General features: G+C 43.5%; 1 protein-coding gene across 11 annotated transcripts in view; it reads right to left on the bottom strand.

Moving 5' to 3' along the window:
- Positions 1-17,366, bottom strand: part of B4GALT6 (beta-1,4-galactosyltransferase 6) — an 89,141-nt gene extending 71,775 nt beyond the window's left edge. For 9 of the 11 annotated variants that reach the window (XR_003211077.2, XR_012380057.1, XR_012380056.1 and 6 more), the window contains exon 1: positions 17,016-17,366. Coding sequence is in view for 1 of the 11 variants with exons in the window: in XM_025886397.2 (XP_025742182.1) it covers positions 17,016-17,130 (115 nt within the window). In the remaining 10 variants the exon portion in view is untranslated. The remainder of the gene's footprint in view (positions 1-17,015) is intronic. The other 2 variants (XM_025886397.2, XM_073898367.1) reach the window with 2 other exon arrangements.
- Between the last annotated feature and the right edge of the window lie 1,958 nt (positions 17,367-19,324).

The following is a 19,324-nucleotide window of genomic DNA, read 5'->3' as shown; positions in this document are numbered from 1 at the left end:
TACATACCTTAATTTAAAAATACTTTATTGCCAAAAAAATTTTAATCATGACCTGAGCTTTCGGCAAGTGATAATCTTTTTGCTGATGGAAGGTCTTGCCTCTTGATGGGAGTGCTGGTGGCTGTTGACCAATCAGGGTGGTGATTGCTAATGGTGGGGTGGCTGTGGCAATTTCTTAAAATAAGACAACAATGAAGTTTGCCACATCGAATGAGTCTTCCTTTCATCAATGATTTCTCGGCAGCATGCTAATGCTGTTTGTAGCATTTTATCCACAGTAGAGCTTCTTTCAAAACTGGAGTCAATCCTCTCAAACCCTGCCACTGCTTTATCAACTAAGCTTATGAAATCCTTTATTGTCATTTCAACAATCTTCACAGCGTCTGCACCAGGAGTGGAAGCCATCTCAAGAAACCATGTTCTTTACTCATCCATAACAAGCAGCTCCTCATCTGTTCGAATTTTCTCAGGAGATCGACAGCAATTCAGTCACATCTTCAGGCTCCACTTCTAATTCTAGTTCTCTTGCTCTTTCCACGACATCTGCAGTGACTTCCTCCACGAAGTCTTGAATCCCTCAAAGTCATCCATGAGGGCTGGAATCAACTTCTTCCAAACTCTTGGTAATGCTGATAGTTGGACCTCTTCCCATCATAAATGCTCTTAATGGGATCTAGAAGGGGGAATCCTTTCCAGAAAGTTTTCAATTTACCTTGCCCAGATCCATCAGAGGAATTATTACTATGTATGGCAGGTAAAGCTTTATGAAATGTATTCTTAAATAAGACTTGAAAGTCAAAATGACTCCTTGGCCCATGAGCTCCAGAATGGATGTGGTTTTAGCAGGCATGAAAATACCAACCTCATTGTATATCTCCATCAGAGCTCTTGAGTGACAAGGTACATTGTCAATGAGCTGTAATATCTTGTAAGAAACCTTTTTTTCTAAGCAGTAGGTCTCAACAGTAGGCTTAAAATATTCAGTAAACCATGTTGTAAACAAACGTGCTCTCACTGAGGCTTTGTTGTTCTATTTCTAGAGTAGATTTAGCATAATTCTTCAGGGTCCTAAGAATTGGGGAATGGCAAATGAGCAATGGCTTCAACTTAAAGTCACCAGCTACATTAGCCCTACCTAACAAGAGAGTCCACCTGTCTTTTGAAGCTTTGAAACCAGGCACTGACTCCTCTTCTCTAGCTATAAAAGTCCTAGATGGCATCTTCTTCCAACAGAAAACTATTTTGTCTACTTTGGAAATCTGTTGTTTAGTGTAGCCACCTTCATTAATTAACTAGACCTTCTGGATCACTTGTTACAGTTTCTACATCAGAACTTGCTGCTTCCACCTTGCTCTGTCATGTTCTTTCTTTAAACCTCATGAACCATCCTCTGCTAGCTTCAGAGTTTTCTCCTGTAGGTTCCTTACCTCTCTCAGCCTTCATGGAATTGAAGAGATTTAGGGCCTTCAGCCAGGGCCGGATTAGGCTCTGGCTTCAGGGAATATTGTGGCTGGTTGGATCTTCTAACCAAACCACTAAAACATTTTCCACCTCAGCAATAAGATTTTTTCACTTTCTTCACTGGAATAGCACTTTTAATTTCCTTCCAGAACCATTCCTGTAGGGGTGCCTGCGTGGCTCAGTCGGTTAAGCGTCTGCCTTCGGCTCAGGTCATGATCCCAGGGTCCTGGGATCGAGCCCCAGATAGGTCTCCCTGCTCAGCAGTGAGTCTGCTTGTCCCTTTCCCTCTGCTCCTGCTCTGTGTCTTTCTCTCCCTCAAATAAATAAAATGTTAAAAAAAAAAAAAAAAAGGACCATTCCTCTGCATTCACATCTTGCAAGACGCCCAGCCTTTTGCCCATCTCGGCTTTCACATCCCTTCCTCATTAGGCATAATCACTTCTAGCTTTTGATCTAAAGTGAGAGACATGTGACACTTCCTTTCAGGTGACCAGTTAGAGGCCACTGTAGGATTATTAATTAGCCTAATTTCAATATTGCTGTGTCTCAGGGAATATAGGGAGGCCCAAGGAGAGGGAGACTGATGGGGAATGGCCGGTCAGCGAAGCAGTCAGAACACACACTTTTACCGATTAAGTTTGCTGTCTTATAGGAGCACAGTTCATGACACCCAAAACAATTACAATAGTAACATCAAAGCACACAGATGACCATAACAAATATAATAATAATGAAAAGGTTTGAAGTATTACAACAATTATCAAATGTGACAGAGATGTGAAGTGAGCAGATATTGCTGGAAAAATGGCAGTAATAGGCTTGCTTAATAGAAGATTGCCACAAAACTTCAATTTATAAAAAATTCATTATCGGCAAAGCACAATAAAGTGAAGCACAATAAAATGAGATATGCCTGTACTAACTGCCAAAATCATGCCAGGATGCAGAATGTTGGTGGGCAGAGGCTTCTAAAGAGAAGGGAGGGGCCCCTGGGTGGCTCAGTCAGTTAAGCGTCCGACTCTTGGTTTCAGCTCAAGTCATGATCTCAGGGTCATGAGATCGAGTCCCTGTATTGGACAGGTGCCTGTTAGCATTTCTTGCCTTCCTGGGCTCATGGTCACATCACTTCAGTCTCTGCCTCCATCTGTACATTGCTCCGTGCACAGCACAGAGTCCACTTGAGATTCTTTCCCTCTCCTTCCCCCTCCGCCCCTCCCTGAGTGTGTGTACGCATGTGTGCGTGCATGCGCTAACAAATAAATAAAATCTTTTTTTAAAAAAATAAAGAGAAGGGAAATAAATTGACATTTATTGAGTACCTACATTGGTCTTGTATAAATATATGTAAATATACATACATATATTTAATTCTTAAACCACCTGGATGTAGCAGGTTGAATGGGCCCACCCCCCAAAAAATATGTGAATCCTAATTCTCAGAAGCTGTGAAAACATTATCTTATTTGGAAAAGGAGTCTTTGCAGATGTAATTAAGGATCCTGAAATGAGGAGATCATCCCGGATTATCTAGGTGGGCTCTAAATCCAATGACAAATGCTCAGATAAGAAAAAGGCAAGGGATATTTTACACACACACACACACACACACACACACACACACACACACGCACAGGAAAGCAATCTAAAGTGGAGGCAGAGACTGGAGTGATGTGACCACAAGCCTAGAAAGGCAAGGAATGCCAAAGCACCTGAAGCTGGAAACAGCAAGGAAGGATCCCCCTCGAGAGCCTCCAGAGGGAGCAAAGTCCTGACAACACCTGATTTCAGACTTTGGCCTCCAGAACTACGAGATAATAAATGCCTATTGTTTTAGGCCACTCCGTGTTTGGTAATGTGTATAGCAGTCATAGGCAACTAGTACACCACCACATGGTGTGGGTATAATTTTTCCCCATTTGAAAGATCAGAAAACAAACTCAGAAGTGAGTTGCATAGATAGAATTTAGAAATACTCGGATTCAAGGACAGGCCCGAATGTCTGAGGGGCAGCAATGTGGAAGAAGCAATAGTTGAAAGTCATAGAGGAGAGGGAGGGGCAAAAAAAAGAGAGAGAGAGAGAAATCTTCACTGTAAAAAGTAATGAGGTAGTGAGAAAGGAGGGATAAGCCAGATCTCAACCGGTGAGAGCAGGAGGAAATCAGGAGGAGCACTAAAAGGTTACAGGACAGAAAGCAGTCTCCCGTATTAGCTACAGAACATATAAAGAAATAATGTGGAAAAAAAGCAAAATACCACTTATACATGCCCCTGGATATTACCATAGATATCTGAATCTCGTATCTCTGAATCTCTCAAACTCACAATAATCTTCTACGGATCTGTTTCAGATGCCTAAAGGTTTTCTTCTACTCACATCTAGCCCTTGTTCAACTAATTCCCAGAAATGACTCATCCAAGATGGTAAAGCTAAACGTATTATCTCTAGTAATAATGCTGTAAACCCCAGGATTAGGCCAGACTATATATGAAATATTGTTCATACTTTGCCTAGGACCAAAGTACTGCTTGGGTTAAAAACAAAAAAATAACAAATGTCTAGGCTGTGCCAGGCTGTAAAACAAACGATTCACTTTATGTCAAAGTACTACTGAAGCAGAGTATCTGACCATGGTGACAATTAATTCAAAGCCAGGTATGGGCTTAAAGCAATCTGTAGTGCAAATAAATACCAACCTATAATAACCTCCCCCCCATCTTTCAAGTGAGTCATGGGCTGACTGATGAATAAAGAGAATGAAAGAATTCTGCCTTCAGAATCCCATTTTATCAAGGAATAATGAATTCCACGATTATATACAGTATAGATCTATTTCAGATCTTAGCCAACAGCTACAGCTTTGCTGATGTAGACACTAAAAATTAACAAGAAATTCTTTACAACTGGTGCTTTCACCATTTCCACTCTGCAGTTTAGCAGTTTTAAGTTATTTCTGGGAGATTATTTGTGTTTGAATACTGATCAAAATTAAATATTTTTAAATAAAATTGGACTTTTCCAACAGTCTTATTAAAGCCGTTCAAGGTGGAGACATGTGTTTGTTCAACAGGTATTTACTGAATGCCTACCGTTTGCTGAGCAGTACCAGAAACTAAGATGTCCGGGGTGTTCCTCTGTAAAAACCAAAATCCTGAAGAAGCACAAACTGCCTAAAACGTCAGAAGTACTTTCGAAACAATCAGATTGTCAGTTCAGGCTAGTTTACACTTAGCTGATAATTCTAAAAAGAGACCCCGAACCTGCCAATATGAAAACACTATCTTAACACAAGATATCGATCTGCTCTGTCATGTGTTAGTTCACTCTTATTCCCTTAAAATAAACACCTGTTTCTTTAAAGCAGGACAGGAGCTTAAAGAGTTAAGCATTACACCCCTCACGGTAGAAAAGTAAAATTAGGAGGAAATGAGGGAATCGAGGAAGAAGAATACAGGCAACTAAATAGATTTTTTTAAAGCCAGTCAGTAAGGAAACTTACTTAATGAAATTACAGACTAAAAGATTAAACCATAAATAAACATACCCAGAAAACATTACAAAATTGTTGAAAATTAATGATTTCAGAGTACATAAGGTGAATGTGAAATGAATCTCTATCCTCTTAAGAATTCTATCATGAGAAAAAAAGTGGTATATGAACTACATGTTTTACAATCATTCCCAATTTCCTTGTGTTTCACAATTAAAATACCTTTTGAAATTTCAACTTATTTATTTTATGAAGGGAAAATGACTCTCAAATAAGCAGGAGAGAAGGGGACACTGTGGGAAATGAATTTCAAAGATTTCCAAAGCTAGTGGGTGCCTGGGTGGCTCAGTCAGTTGAGCGTTGGACTCTTTTGGCTCCAGTCGTGATCTCAGGGTTGTGAGATCGATGGGCTCCGTGCAGAGTCGGCTTGAGACTTTCTCTCCCTTTCTCTCCTTCTCCCTCTGCCCTCCCGCCCTGTGGGCACGAGCTCACTCACTCTCTCAAACAAATAAAATTTTTAAAAAAGACTTCCAAAGCCAGAGCATATTTTCAAATCAATAAACAAGGCACCTTATAATTCTCTGCCTTAGGTCTCTTGATTCAAATAAAAATAAAGTCCAATTTCTCTTCCTCTGAGTCAAACTGGAAATAGCAGAAGTCATAATTTCTGAGCTATTAATTATCAGGAAGGCAATATATATATAATGGTTTCAGTAAAATCACATTAACACCAGCAAGCCTAAAAATATTTAAAAATAAAACAAGACGGGGTGCCTGGGTAGCTCAGTTGTTAAGCGTCTGCCTTCGGCTCAGGTCATGATCCTGGGGTGCTGGGATCGAGCCCCGCATCGGGCTTCCCCTCCCTGCTCGGAGGGGAAGCCTGCCTGCTTCTCCTTCTCCAACTCCCCCTGCTTGTGTTCCCTCTCTCACTGTGTCTCTCTCTGTCAAATAAACAAATAATCTTTAAAAATAATAATAATAATAAGACATATTTCAATCAAGATGACAGTTTACGGTAACAAATCTCATATATCTACCTACCTATTAACAATATTACAAAGGGACTTTTCTAGCCAAATGCTATAGGAAATGTTTTTAAATTGTTGGCTAAGATGCAGGGCTATATGCTTTAATCACTTTTACTGATCTTATTAAGTAAATTACAATGTGTCTTTCTAATAATTAGAAACACTAACAAGTTTTTTTTTATTTTTTTTAGATTATTTATTTATTTATTTATTTGAGAGAGAGAGAATGAGAGATAGAGAGCATGAGAGGGAAGAGGGTCAGAGGGAGAAGCGATGTGGGACTCGATCCCAGGACTCTGGGATCATGACCTGAGCCGAAGGCAGTTGCTTAACCATCTGAGCCACCCAAGCGCCCCTAAACACTAACAAGTTTCTGATCAACCTCTAACTCAATCACAGAGTCACTGCACACTCACAAAGAAACACGTGGTCCTGGTTGTCTTAAAGGATGTTTTGCCCATTCTGTCCGTTTCTATTCTGGAGGAAAAAAATTCTTCACCATGACAGCCATCTCTAGCTCCAGTAAAACATGATGCTACAAACAAGTCAATCTGGTTTTTAAAAAGTAAGGTTACTTCTATGAAAGAGCAAATGATCTAAGATGATTGATTTCCAAAAAGAAACCTATCTAGCACTTGATTTTTTTTAACCCACCAGTTGGGGTATTTGTCAGAAATAAAGTTCCCAGGGTCCAGAATTACCTAGGATGTGTATTAAAAATGAACCAAAATCAGAATTAGCATCTCTGGTAATAAAACCTAGGAAATAAGTTTATTTATGCAAACCACCTTAAGTAAGGCTTAAGCTCATTTATCTTTGAAAAACACTGCTTGCAGTAATTCTTTAAACATAACATTTGTAACAAGCAAAAAAAGTAGAATCTTCCTTTTATATTAGTTTAACTTATATTAAATAAACCCTCTTTACACAGCTTTCTAATTTGTGCACAGTTCATTCAGACATAGCAGAATCTATATTTACCTCCTATTATGATGGTATCACACAATGATTTGGTGGAGCCAAAGACTTTTACTAACTCGAGTAATTAATCATGAAAACAAAGATGAAAGCAAAAAGCCATATTTATTATGCCTCTGGAGAAAAAAAAGTTAATTATAAATTTCAGATTTAAAATTATTAAGTATGTTTTCCTAAACATTTTGCTGTGCCACATAGCCAAAAATATAACTGCTGACGAACACCCTTGAAGCTAGCTTTCCTATTTTAACTGAGGAGCGTTTTTGCTGGAGCTTTAAACCAAACTTTGCCAAGTTCTGGTATGACCAAAAACAAGTATGCTCACGAAACATAACAAATCAAGGTGGCCCGACACAGGATTCACATACCAGAGAAAAACAAAATTGGGGTGTTACCTGAAATTCTCTAGTAAATCCAAGACACCAAGTAAAAATATCTAATACTAACTGGAGTAAACTCTTAGTTTTGCAAAGGCATGTTAATGGCATTGTAAGTACTTTCAACCTTGAACTGGCCTGATCTTCAACTCAAATCACATTACCTGTATAGTATTGCCTTTGTTGTTATTCTGACAAAAGGCAGAAATGGAAAGAAGCAGTCTTTTAAATACTAAATTACCGCGTCCTCCAGAAATTAAAAAGAAAAAAAAAAAGAAAAACAATCAGAGGGAAAAGAGGGTGGAAAAGGATGGCAGCGATGGCGGGGGCAGGCTGCTCTGGTTAACCCGGCGGACTGCCGTCGGGGGCAGTGCTAACGAGCCAGCGCGGTCTAAGGCGGCAGGAAAACTGACCAGAAGGAGAATACTGTGAATGCAGAAATCAATCTCTTGGGAACGCTCAAACGTGACCCACGAAAACCAAGCTCTAGACAAATTACTGCAATGCACCTTTCCACTGTCTCACTGCAGCCTCCCCACCCACCTCCCCACTTACCGAGGTTAAGACAAACATGAAACGCAGGCTTGAAAGGGAAAGGGAGTCACAAAAGGCAGTGGGGGTGGGGGTGGGAGAGACAGGTGGAGGAGCAGGTCTGCCCCTAGGCTGGGTGAGCAAGCGTGCTGCAGAGCTGAACACAGCCTCACTGAGTTTAAGAGGCCATCAGATGTCTATCCAGTCTCCTGAGCACCTTCTCCAGCGCTAACAGGTTGTCATCTACCCTCGGCCTGATGAGGCACCTATGAGGCTCTTATTTCATTGTTTATAGCTTAGTTAGAAGGGTTTGATTTCTTAAAATCTGCCTCTTTGTAACTACCCTCACTGCTACCTGACACTATCCAAAGAAAGGTGCATCTCTCTTCTACGTGTTCCTTTAACCTAAAGAGCAGAGAGCTCATGTTTCCCCCAAATCATCTTCCAGGGCAACAATGACCAGGGCCTTCAGCTCCAGCACAGTGGAAGAGTCAGCTACCCCAAGGTGTACATTTCAGCTCTTCCCCAAAATTGTCTACTTCAGCTCTTCCAACAACAACATGTGAGACTGGGGCAAATGACAATCTTTGGGAAGCTGTCTTGCCTTCTCTCTCTTTACAACAAGGCTATTATTCCATGAGCATGGGGTTTGGGGGTGTGGCAGGGACAACTCTATGAAGCTCCAACAGTGGACAAAGCAGCGGACTACATTTGGAATCTTTCTCCTGGGACTTCTTTGCTTTGGCTCCAGAGACACCACGGCCTCTGTGTCCAGGGTTCCTGTGGCCCCGAGCCCTGGAACAGAGGATCAAACCTCGAGGCTCTGGTGGGGAGACCAGCGGCCACAGTTCTGACTACCAGAGCTGAAGGTCTACAAACCCAAGTGCCTGATAAGCTTTGTAGTACATTCTGTGATAAACAGGCTGGCCACGGGATGGGTTAGGAAATAATCCACCCTATATAACAGTGTCTCAACAGAAAAACCGATTCCATTCCCAGCTAAATTCCAACTAGTATTTGGAATACCTACCACACCTACCATACAGAGACTACAAACCTAGATTAAGGGTTTCTCTTTTAAAAGTATCCACAGACATGGTTATTTTTGCCTTTCATAAACATTAAAAGGCAGTATGATAAACACTGCTACAGAATACATATATCACTTTTCATATTCTGCCATGTTGTTTTTTTTTTTAAAGATATTTTTTACTTATTCATTTGAGAAAGAGAGCACAAGCAGGAGGGAGAGGCAGAGGGAGTAGACTCCCTGCCGAGTCAGGAGCCCGACGTGGGGCTTGATCCCAGGACCTGGAGATCACGACCTGAGCCGAAGGCAGATGCTTAACCATCGGAGCCACCCAGGCGCCCCTCTGCCATGTTGTTTAATAGACCTCAAATTTATTCATGAAAGGATAACATGAAGAATAGTATTTAGCATTGTAAGATTTCAATGAATCAATTTTCCCTCCAAAAATACCGCATTTCCCACAAGTCCACAGGATTTAGATTCACTTATACTGAACCAATATAGTTTGCGTTACATATGGTGCTCAAGAATGGCAATCTGACTAGGGTCAGAAGTCTCTAAGAATACTTCCCATTCCCTTGAATGTAGGCTAGACTGAGAGACTCTTTTCTAAGAAAATAGGGCAGGGATGCCTGGGTGGCGCAGTCGGTAAAGTATCTGCTTTCCGGCTCAGGTCATGATCCTGGGGTCCTGAGATCAAGGCCCGCATCAGGCTCCCTGCTCGGCGGAGAGTCTGTTTCTCCCTCTTCCTCTGCCCCTCACCCTTGCTCGTGCTCTCTCTTTCTTGCTCTATTCTCTCTCTCAAATAAATAAAATCTTAAAAAAAAAAAAAAAGAAAAGATGGCAAAAGTGATGGAGTCATGAGCTGCCCTATGGAGAGGCCCATGTGGCAAGAAGGGAGGGAGGCCTCCAACTAACAACCTGCAAAGAACTGAGACCCTCAGTCCAACAACCCTCAAGGAACTGAATCCTGCCCAAATCCACATGGGTGAACCACAACCCTGATCAACACTCAAGTGTATGAGGAGTGTATCAACACTCAAGTGTATCAACACTCTGTAACCTAGTGAGAGACCTTGAACCAGAGGCATGCAGCCAAACCATGTCCAGATTCCTGGCCCACCACATCTATGAGATAATAATATATTTGTTCTTTTAAACCCCTACATTTGGGGTAATTCACAAAGTTACAGATAACTAATACACTGACCAATCCAATTTTCTCCAGTTTCTAATTCCCAACCCGTCCCTCCATATTCTCCCAAGGTATCTAACATATAACATCCCAATGGTATTGATGAGTCAGGTGGTAAGAGAACAAAGGAGCTGCCATACCAAGAGAAGTGATTTAATCAGAAACATTCAGCCACTCAACAATTCTTTACTCTGTGGACCAAGGCAGAAACCAAATCTTTTTTTTTTTTTTAGATTTTTTTTTTAATTTATTTATTTGAGAGAGAGAATGAGATAGAATGAGTATGAGAGGGAAGAGGGTCAGAGGGAGAAGCAGACTACCCGCTGAGCAGGGAGCCCGATGCGGGACTCGATCCCAGGACTCCAGGATCATGACCTGAGCTGAAGGCAGTCGCCCAACGAACCGAGCCACCCAGGCGCCCCAGAAACCAAATCTCTTAACTTAGGTTAGGAAATAGTTCACTCTATACTAAGATTTGGTCAAATAAACTGAGCCCCTCACTCTCAACAGATAACTCAGATACCTACCTAATCAAGTATGAATTCCCTCAATCTCCTCCTCCATATTCATCTAATTTTATCTACCGCAAACATCTTTTTTTTTTTAAAGATTTTATTTATTTATTTGACATTGAAAGACACAGCAAAAGAGGGAACACAAGCAGGGGGAGAGGGAGAAGCAGGCTTCCCGCCAAGCAGGGAGCCCGATGTGGGGCTGGATCCCAGGACCCTGGGACCATGACCCAAGCCAAAGGCAGACGCTTAACGACTGAGCCACCCAGGCGCCCTGCTACCACAAACATCTTCATGTCCTCTTCTCCCATCTCCAAAATCAATGTACCTATATACTTGATCCCACTCTCTCTACCTGCTCTGATTCCAATCTTGTTCCCTTTAATCCATTCATACCAGTACCACCTAAATATTTCTGAAATGAAAATCTGATCGCATCATTCTCCTTCTTAAAATTTAAGCTCAATGGTTTGACATTGTCCTCGGGCTAATATCCAAGTTCTCACACCCAGTTCACAAGGATCACTATTACTAGACCCATATTCATCTCTCTGGCTTCAGCCCACACTCCCCTCTGCACTCTATGCTTTAGCCCCTACGTTTGTTTGTTTGTTTAATTTTCCATTTCTCCCTCACCTCTTAACCTTCAAATCTTCCATTCCTGCATAAAATATTTTTCCCTCAAGCCTTTTAATTACCTAATTTAAGCTTCTGGCCTCAGCTTCATCTTCATCTTCTCCATAATACCGAAACCGGTTTAGTGCCACCCCACAACCCGTGTAGCAAATGGTATTTCACTCTACTCTAGAATATTATTCTTCAGTTGTGAGGATTTCTCACTGTCCATATGATCTATGAAGACAGGGACCATGTGAATCCTGTTCGATGCTGAACCACAGTGCTTTCTGCAGACAAACATTGGATGTATGAAAAAATAAATGAAGTCTTCCTAGATAGATCACATGTCGTAATCTGTTCCCTTTCTCACATCTTCAAACCCTGTCCTCAGGCCTTAAACCTTTCTGTAAGCTCAGGTCTTCCCATCTTGTAAGGCTCCTTAGATCCTGCTTAGCCCTACTTCCCACTAAATAAGGCACTTTCATGTGACCTTTGATATACTACCCAACTCAAGGCTATCTGACCAGTCAAAACAAAAATTGCTCTTGGAGTAGCTGTCATGGACCTCCTACTTACCAAACTGGTAATTCTCCTTCCAAGCATTAATCCATGTCAACACTTGTCTTGCTAATCATCATTTTTCTTTCATTCATTCATTCACAAAGGCCTCACTTCACTCATATCTCTCTTTCCCTTCATTTTCCTGTTCCTATCTCTCCACTTGCCCTAAACTGTTAGATTGCATCCATGGCTACCTTCTCTTCAACTTCCACAAGCTCTCCTTGAGTGGCCACCCAAAATTCCCATGGTGTCAACCATAATGACTTCCTATTTGGGACTGGTAAATGAAAAGGGTAAGAGAGTCTCCTGGGAAACTTTTCAAAGTATACTTGGGGCTCCTCTATACTTTGATTTAACCCCTATCATCCCACGTTAAGAGTGACTCAGCGAGTCACTTCTGCTTGCAGAGTCAGTTTTATCAGTCAGGTGTGTTGGGAGAGAAATAAGTAAGGGCCATTCACCTACCTGCTGAAAACAGCCAAATCTCTCTCCTGTCAGACATTTCTCCTGGGCTCCAAGTCCTTATGTCCATCTTCCTACCTACTGACAAGTTCTTCCTGGATATCCCACAGGCATCCTAACTCAATTTCTCTAAAGCCAAAATAGTTCCCTCCAAGCACATGCCTTTCTCTATTCCCTACGACCAGCCACCTGGTTGTCTAAGCTAGAATACAAGCATCATCTTATAGCTTCTCCCATTCCTTCAATGTCACTACTCCGATCCGCTCAACTCTGCCCAGATCCAACTATGACCTTAATCAGGTTCTAATCTTCTGAGCTACTGAAATAACTTCCTACCTGGTCTCCCTGCCACTGGTTCTGCCCTCTATCACCATGCTCCATGTTAAAAGAAATGCTGTAAAACAAAGGGTTGCATCATTCCCCTTTTCAAAACTTCTGATGTTTCCTACTACTCCCAGGACAAAAATCTGAGCATCGGATGAGTGACCAGCAAAGGAAGGCCCAGAGGAAAGAAACCCACATCAAAAGAACCCCTGAAAGGAGCCATGTAGGTCAGAGAACTTGGTGAGGAAAAAAACCAAAGGACCTTTGAAACACAAAGCAAACTGTAACAGCTCAAAAAGAACACAACCAGGCTTACCCAGCCAGGGCCAGGAGGCTGAAGGACTATGATAAGAAAGCTGCAGGGACCTTCTAAGCTAGCCAAGAGAAACCCAGGCAAAATGTCAGGGAACTCTCAGCAAGGACCTAACTAAGCCACCCTCTCCCCTAACACCTACCCTTGCACATTCCCACACACCCTGACCACCCATTAGCTACACTAGTACCAGCAGAGCACAAACCGCCTAGAGGCCCAAATAACAAAGCACTTGCCAGGTTATTCCTTAAAGGGCCCATAGGAATCCAGACCAAAGTGCCCCAACCAGATTCCACATCTACTCAAAGAATAAAACGGTCTGTCAGCACATCTAGGAAAGGTCAAAACCTCTGGTGAGTCACATAGATGTGAAACCCCACTCCCAATGGAGTTATGCAATCTTCTCCACAATACTAACCCGTTGATCATAGGCACATCAACTTTTTTCTTAATCGTAGACAGCTTTGATAAACCTTTGTGAGTTAAGACCAGCTTCTGCCAGGAATTTCAGGGACCTCAACACCAAAACACTAGGCTGGGCAGGGGAGTCCCAAGACTTTTTCTCAACCTGGCTGATCTGCCACCCCACACCCTAAGTGGTAGCCAGAGGGAAATACTCCTATTTTCTAAGTACCATGCTGGTCATGCTGTCCCATTGCTTAGTCCAGATAAATCTTCACCCTCAATGGCCCGCTCCCTCTGGAAATCCTTAACCAGCCCTCACTCCACAACGCAGGCGTTCCAAGGACTGGCTATAGCTCTTTCCTGGTGCTCCTCCCATTGTAGCATGAAGGAAGTATCTGTGTCTTAGTCATCTATCTTCAATGTCTAGCCTATCTGTGATACTCCACTTGTGTTTGCTGAATGAAACGTGAAAATGAAAAGTCATAAGTTCATCTTCTCCTACGATGCCTTAGAAGGAAAATGTAATTATATTGTGTTGGAAGTAGCACTGAAACTAAACACTAAATGGAATTCCACTCTCAATCCAGCCATGTCTAGACCTTGGCGGGGGAACTGCACTCATTTTTTGCAATCATGCACAAAGGTGAAAGAGAACGAGAAACAACTAATGGTTCCTAACTCTACCAGGTAGGCTAGGGAAAAATCCGCCTTCCTGGGGGAGTGGGTGTCTGCAGATCAGTTTTCCTTGTTATTAAAGTTCCTAATATAAAGACTATCCCTGCGTTTCCTACATGAATTAGAAATTTCAAGGAAAATGTTTCAAATTACTCTTAAAATAATTCTTAAAATAAGCTTTGAGTTCGATGGGGCTCATTGTAGAGTAACACCCAAATAGACAAAAAACTGTGGAACATGAGAAAACATTGAAAACTAAACAGACTATGCTGTTTACAACTGTGTGGTACTACCTGCTCAGAGGGAAGAGAGGGGGGAGAGAGAAACACAGGTGAAGAAGGCTAAGGAAGAGGGATTAAAAGTGAGAAAAGGACTGCTTGGGGGAAGGTGCATGACAAAAATAGGTCTCTGGACAGAAAATGTAGGAAAACAAAATTAATGTCTACACAACAGGTTGATGTGGATGGAATAATATGGACTTTTTAACAGAAGACATTTGAAACATTTATTTAGGATAAATAAAAAGTGCTCTCTTACACCACGTATATTTTAGTCACAAGTTTTGCCCCAAGATGGAAACATGAATTCTTTCAAGAAGTTTCTCTGTACATCTAATGTAGATTAGTTATAAGAATTTAGTTAGTTTGGGGTATATCTCATTAAGCAGAAATCTGTAATGAAAAGGGAAGTGTACATAAAGCATTTCTGTAGCATACCAATGTACTATGGTTATCCTAAAAATCAACTTGTGCACTGATTTTGCATTATGAGCGGCACTAGCCATATTTTTCATAAACTATCACTTTTACTTTAAAGAACTGACAAACTTGGTTATTTGAATTCCTGTATTTGATCTACATTTTCCCAAAAATGAACAAAGTGAGCCAGGCACTTCAAAAAAAAAAAAAAAAACAAAAACCTGACAGTATTTGTTGCCAATGATAAAATTTGAGCTTTCAGGCAAACGTGATTTTTGGAAAACTGCTTCCCAATAAAAGAGAAATAAGGGGAATTTTTTTTCCTGCTAAATAATACTGGCTTTGGGAAATAGATACAGCTTAACAAACTGATAGCACTTTATAAGTTTTGGTTTTCATTCTCCTTACTGGCTTTAATCATTTTTTTTAAGTTATAAATTTTAAGACCCACAAAAACAGTAGCTTAAACCGTGTCAACCTAATTGCCATAAGAAAATTGCCAAATTTTTATGACATATCAGTGATTATTCTATGGCAAACACTAAACTTATACATAAGTGAGAAAAATGTATTAGTATTTTGTATCAACTGAATTTTAAGAATCTACAGTTAATATATCGAGGCACCAAGGAAAAAAAAGGAGGACTACCAAGTAACAGAATTCTGATTTCCTTTGGTTAACTTTTTGAGTAACACAACTTCAACACAAGTTACCCAAAATACCAAGAGGGTAAAAACACTGTTACCTAACTGCAAAAAACCTTTTTCTGCAAAACCTTTCAAAGTTGAATGTCTGATTAACTAACGTCACCCAAAGATTTCCAACCTTTAAAGAGCTACCTGACAAAGTAAAAACGGCTGTAGAATGAAGAGTTAATTTGTAAGACTGCCCAAATTGCAGAGGACTTTAAGAAAAGCCAGCCAAATAATTTGGCTAACTACTCTCAAGTCCACTGAACTACCACTGTCATTTCTACTACAGGCTCCCAGGGCTTTTTATTTTGCCTAAAGAAAAATCTGCATTAAAGGAAAATAGTATCTTAAAATATTCATACTTGCTTGAACTTTAACATCAAACTCCTATTTTGGAATACATCAAGGCTTCAACAATTTATGTCTTCTCAAGCATCATTATCTTAGTTTATACTTCTTACTTGAATCCAAACATTTAATCAAGAAAAAGTCACATAGTAATTCTGTTCTAGGAAATGCAACAGTTTCCACGAGGTTTGCATCTTCCTTCTCCTCTGCAATTCATTACGATAATCTATTATCACACAAGACAATGCCCTGATACTAATTCCATCTCAAAATTCTGCACATGTTTTCACTGTATAAGAGGCCATACATTTTTGGCTGACCCAGGGAGAAATGGTTGGCTCAAAAGACTACTAGTGTCTAAAAAGAAGTAACAGGAGATACACACTACTACTAAGGGAACATTAAACTTACACTTTACAGTAAATACGTTAACATTAAATATATACCACAAATATTTAACATTAAACACATAATAACCAGGCAAAACTCAGAAAAAGTTTTGGAGATGCGATGTGTTTTAATATCCATACGAAGTTCTTATTTTTTATTCATTAGAATGCCAGAGTGGCACCTTTTCAACCAAAGGGGACTGAGTAATTAGAATATTAAATAAGCCAATTCAAGTAGATTATTTAAAAAGTATATCTGGCCCAAAATATGATAAATAGGTTAAAATGTTAAACTACAAACTATCCTGTGTAACTGTCATTTTAGTCATTATATTATCTCAGAAATCATCCTAACAGGTAGCAGAGTCTACCTATCCTTGAAAAGCAGACTGAAGAACGGAGCATTGTTTTCACAAGAAAACTCATCGCCTAAAAATTCCTGAAGTGTGGCACAAATGTTCACTGACCCCATTCTAAAAAAGTGACCTAGAACACAAGAATACATACATTCTTGAACTCAGTCACATTCCCTGGTGTTGGTTTCTCCTTCATATTTTTAAACCAGTTATTATATCTGAGGGTGTTTGAATAAAACTACGACTAAGCATCGAGTTTAGGCTTAAAGACGTGATATTAAATGAATAAAGCTGTCATGAATACTCAAGAAAGCGACCAGGGCATCCGGGGTCACCACACCTAATTTTGCTACGTCCCTTTAATGCAGTCTTTGAAGTTATTTAAACCGGCACAAACGAAACTCACGTACCAAAGCCATGCCCCGAGCAGTTTATCTGACACGTCTGAAATAACATTTTAAATAAAATGCTTTCTGCGGGGCCCCTGTTTATGCACCTTCCAAATCCCCTAAGGAAGACCCTGCATTTCCTTCGGTGTGGCCGTGGGAAGGGAGGGTGTGTCTCGGTGCTTACCGATGCCCGGAGCCACATAGACGAAGTAGAGGCAGGAGGAGGAGAGCGAGAAGAAGAAGATGAAGGCGAGGAGGGAGCGATTGGAGACCCGCATCATCCGCTTGAGCACAGACATCTTCCTCTTCCCGGCCAGCAGCTCAGGCTGCGCTCTCAGGCCGGACTTGGGGGCACCATCCAGGCCCTAAACTTCCATGAATGTGCTAAGAACCCCGAGACTGCAATGGGGTCCGCGCGGGGAGGACCTAGGGGAGAGGGCCAGAGCGGGAAGGAGGAATGGGGAGGGAGCAGACGGAATGAATGGGAGGCCGGAGAGCCGGGGGAGGGGAGGCGCGGGAGGCAAAGAGGAAGGGGTGGAGGAGGGAAAGGGGAGGCAAGGCGCGGGGGGGTGGGGGGGACCGGGGACCGCAGGACCTGAGGAGGCCCTGGAAGGGCAAGGACGCGCCTTTTATCCGCCCGGCAGCGGCGGGAGGAGGGGCTGCAGGTGGGGAGAGGCGCGGGCTGCGCGCCGCGGCGCCCCTGCGGAGAGGGGCAGCAAACTGCAGCACGCCCGGGCTTCCCCGCGTCCGCCGGGGTCCTGGACGCGAAGCCCCCGCGCTCAGGAGGCGGCCCGCCCGCGCTCGGCAGGCCTGCGCCGCCGCCTCGTCCGGGCCGCGGCGTCTCGTGCCTGCGCGGGGCTAGCGTGGGCGCCGGGGCCGCAGTCGGCGCGCGCGACGCGCGGGGGCCCGCGGGGGCCCTGGGGGCCGAGGAGCTGAGCGCTCGCGGGCGCGCAGCCTCCTCCTCATGCCGCGCCGGGCCCCGGCGCCCCGCGGCGGCCGCGGGAGCAGAGCGCAGGCGAGGGCGGCGTCCCGGCTAGCGGCGAGCGCGCCCCGACTCCGGCTCCTGCCACGGCCAGCTGCCCGCCCGGCCGCAAGGGCGGCAACCGCAGCAACATTACCGCCGCCGGCCCAGGGTGAGGCGCCCCCGCCGGCGCCGCCCCCACTCCGCCCCCGGACACCAAGCGTTGAGCAGCCGGGCGACTCGCGCTGCGGGCAGAGCCGAGGAGTCCAAAGAAGAGGAGGCCGGCCGCCGTCGGAGCCGCGTCTGGGTCGCAGAAGGGGGCGGGCCTGAAAGGGCGGGGGAGCCGCGGAAAACCGGGACGGGCGGGCGCGCCCGGAGACCCCCGCGGGGCTCCGCGCCTGTGCTCGAAACTGCAGGCGGCGCTGCCCGGGCACCGGAGAAAACCTGGAGGCCCCCACCCGCCCTCTCCCCTCCCTTCGCCCCAAACACCGCGCCTCCTGATTGGCCGGCGCCGCACCGCGCCGAGCAACCTGCCCCCTCCTCCCCCCCCACCTCCTCGCGCCTCGACCTGGGCCGCGGCCGCCTCCTGCGTCACTGCCGTCCCCGCCAGCCCCGGGACCCCAGCGCCAGCCGTGCTGCTCGGAGCCGAGGCACGGGTCTTGAGCCCCGGGTACGCACTCCCTCCTAGGGATCGATAAAGAAGGATGATGTACCTGGAGGGAAAAGGGTATCTCGAGGAGGGAACTTCAATGGTGTAATTTCCTCCCAAAATACACGCTCCGGGAACAAGATTTTTTTTTTCGTCCCAGATTAATGAAACCTTCCAACCTTCCATCCCGTACTTCTTACAGAAACATACTGCCAGGATGTGTTATGGATCTACATATATCCCTTATAATGGGACTCGCCTTCTCATCTGAAGGTGAGCCCTGGGTAGTCCTACAGTAGCTCTATCCATTCAGGCGGGGCGGAAAAGACTTCTTTGCAGCCAATTGGCCGTTCAGTACTGCAGCACCAACCAGCTTCAATAGGCAAATTGTTTTAATTCCCCTCCTAGGCCTTGGTCTCCCCTTTGTTCAAAAACTGCTTCTTCCTGCTAGCTGAATAAATTAGTCCGGAGCCTTAGTTTAGCTATCTCACAGTTTGCCAACGTGTGTGTGAAGGTGGTTCAACTAATCATGTAGGAAGTGGCTGGATGCCCCCTACCGCCATTATTTGCTCAGTATTTCCAGATGCAGCGGTGTTGACCCATCACTGATTGCCAGCAAATCTGGCACTTTCTTAGCAAGATACCCCTACCTTGGATCGTCTCTTAAATACTACTATGTTACATGGAGGATGAAACACCTGGATTTATAATTCACTAAGGTCTTTTACTAAGTGTGAAATTCACGGCAAGCTACTACCCTCTGCAAGCCTCTCTCCGTGGCCCTCAAATGATGGGTGTGAGACCACCTTGCAAGGCTGTGTGTGGGGTTAAATGGGGTAACTGTGTAAAATGCCAAGCACTATCTCTGGCACATAAGAGATTT

The sequence above is a fragment of the Callorhinus ursinus genome, unplaced genomic scaffold (assembly GCF_003265705.2).
Source record: "Callorhinus ursinus isolate GAN/ISIS: 27379988/994484 unplaced genomic scaffold, GSC_fseal_2.0 scaffold11, whole genome shotgun sequence".
NCBI classification, from domain to species: domain Eukaryota; kingdom Metazoa; phylum Chordata; class Mammalia; order Carnivora; family Otariidae; genus Callorhinus; species Callorhinus ursinus.
The sequence above is the reverse complement of the archived record's forward strand: the minus strand, read 5'-3'. Positions and strand labels throughout refer to the sequence as shown.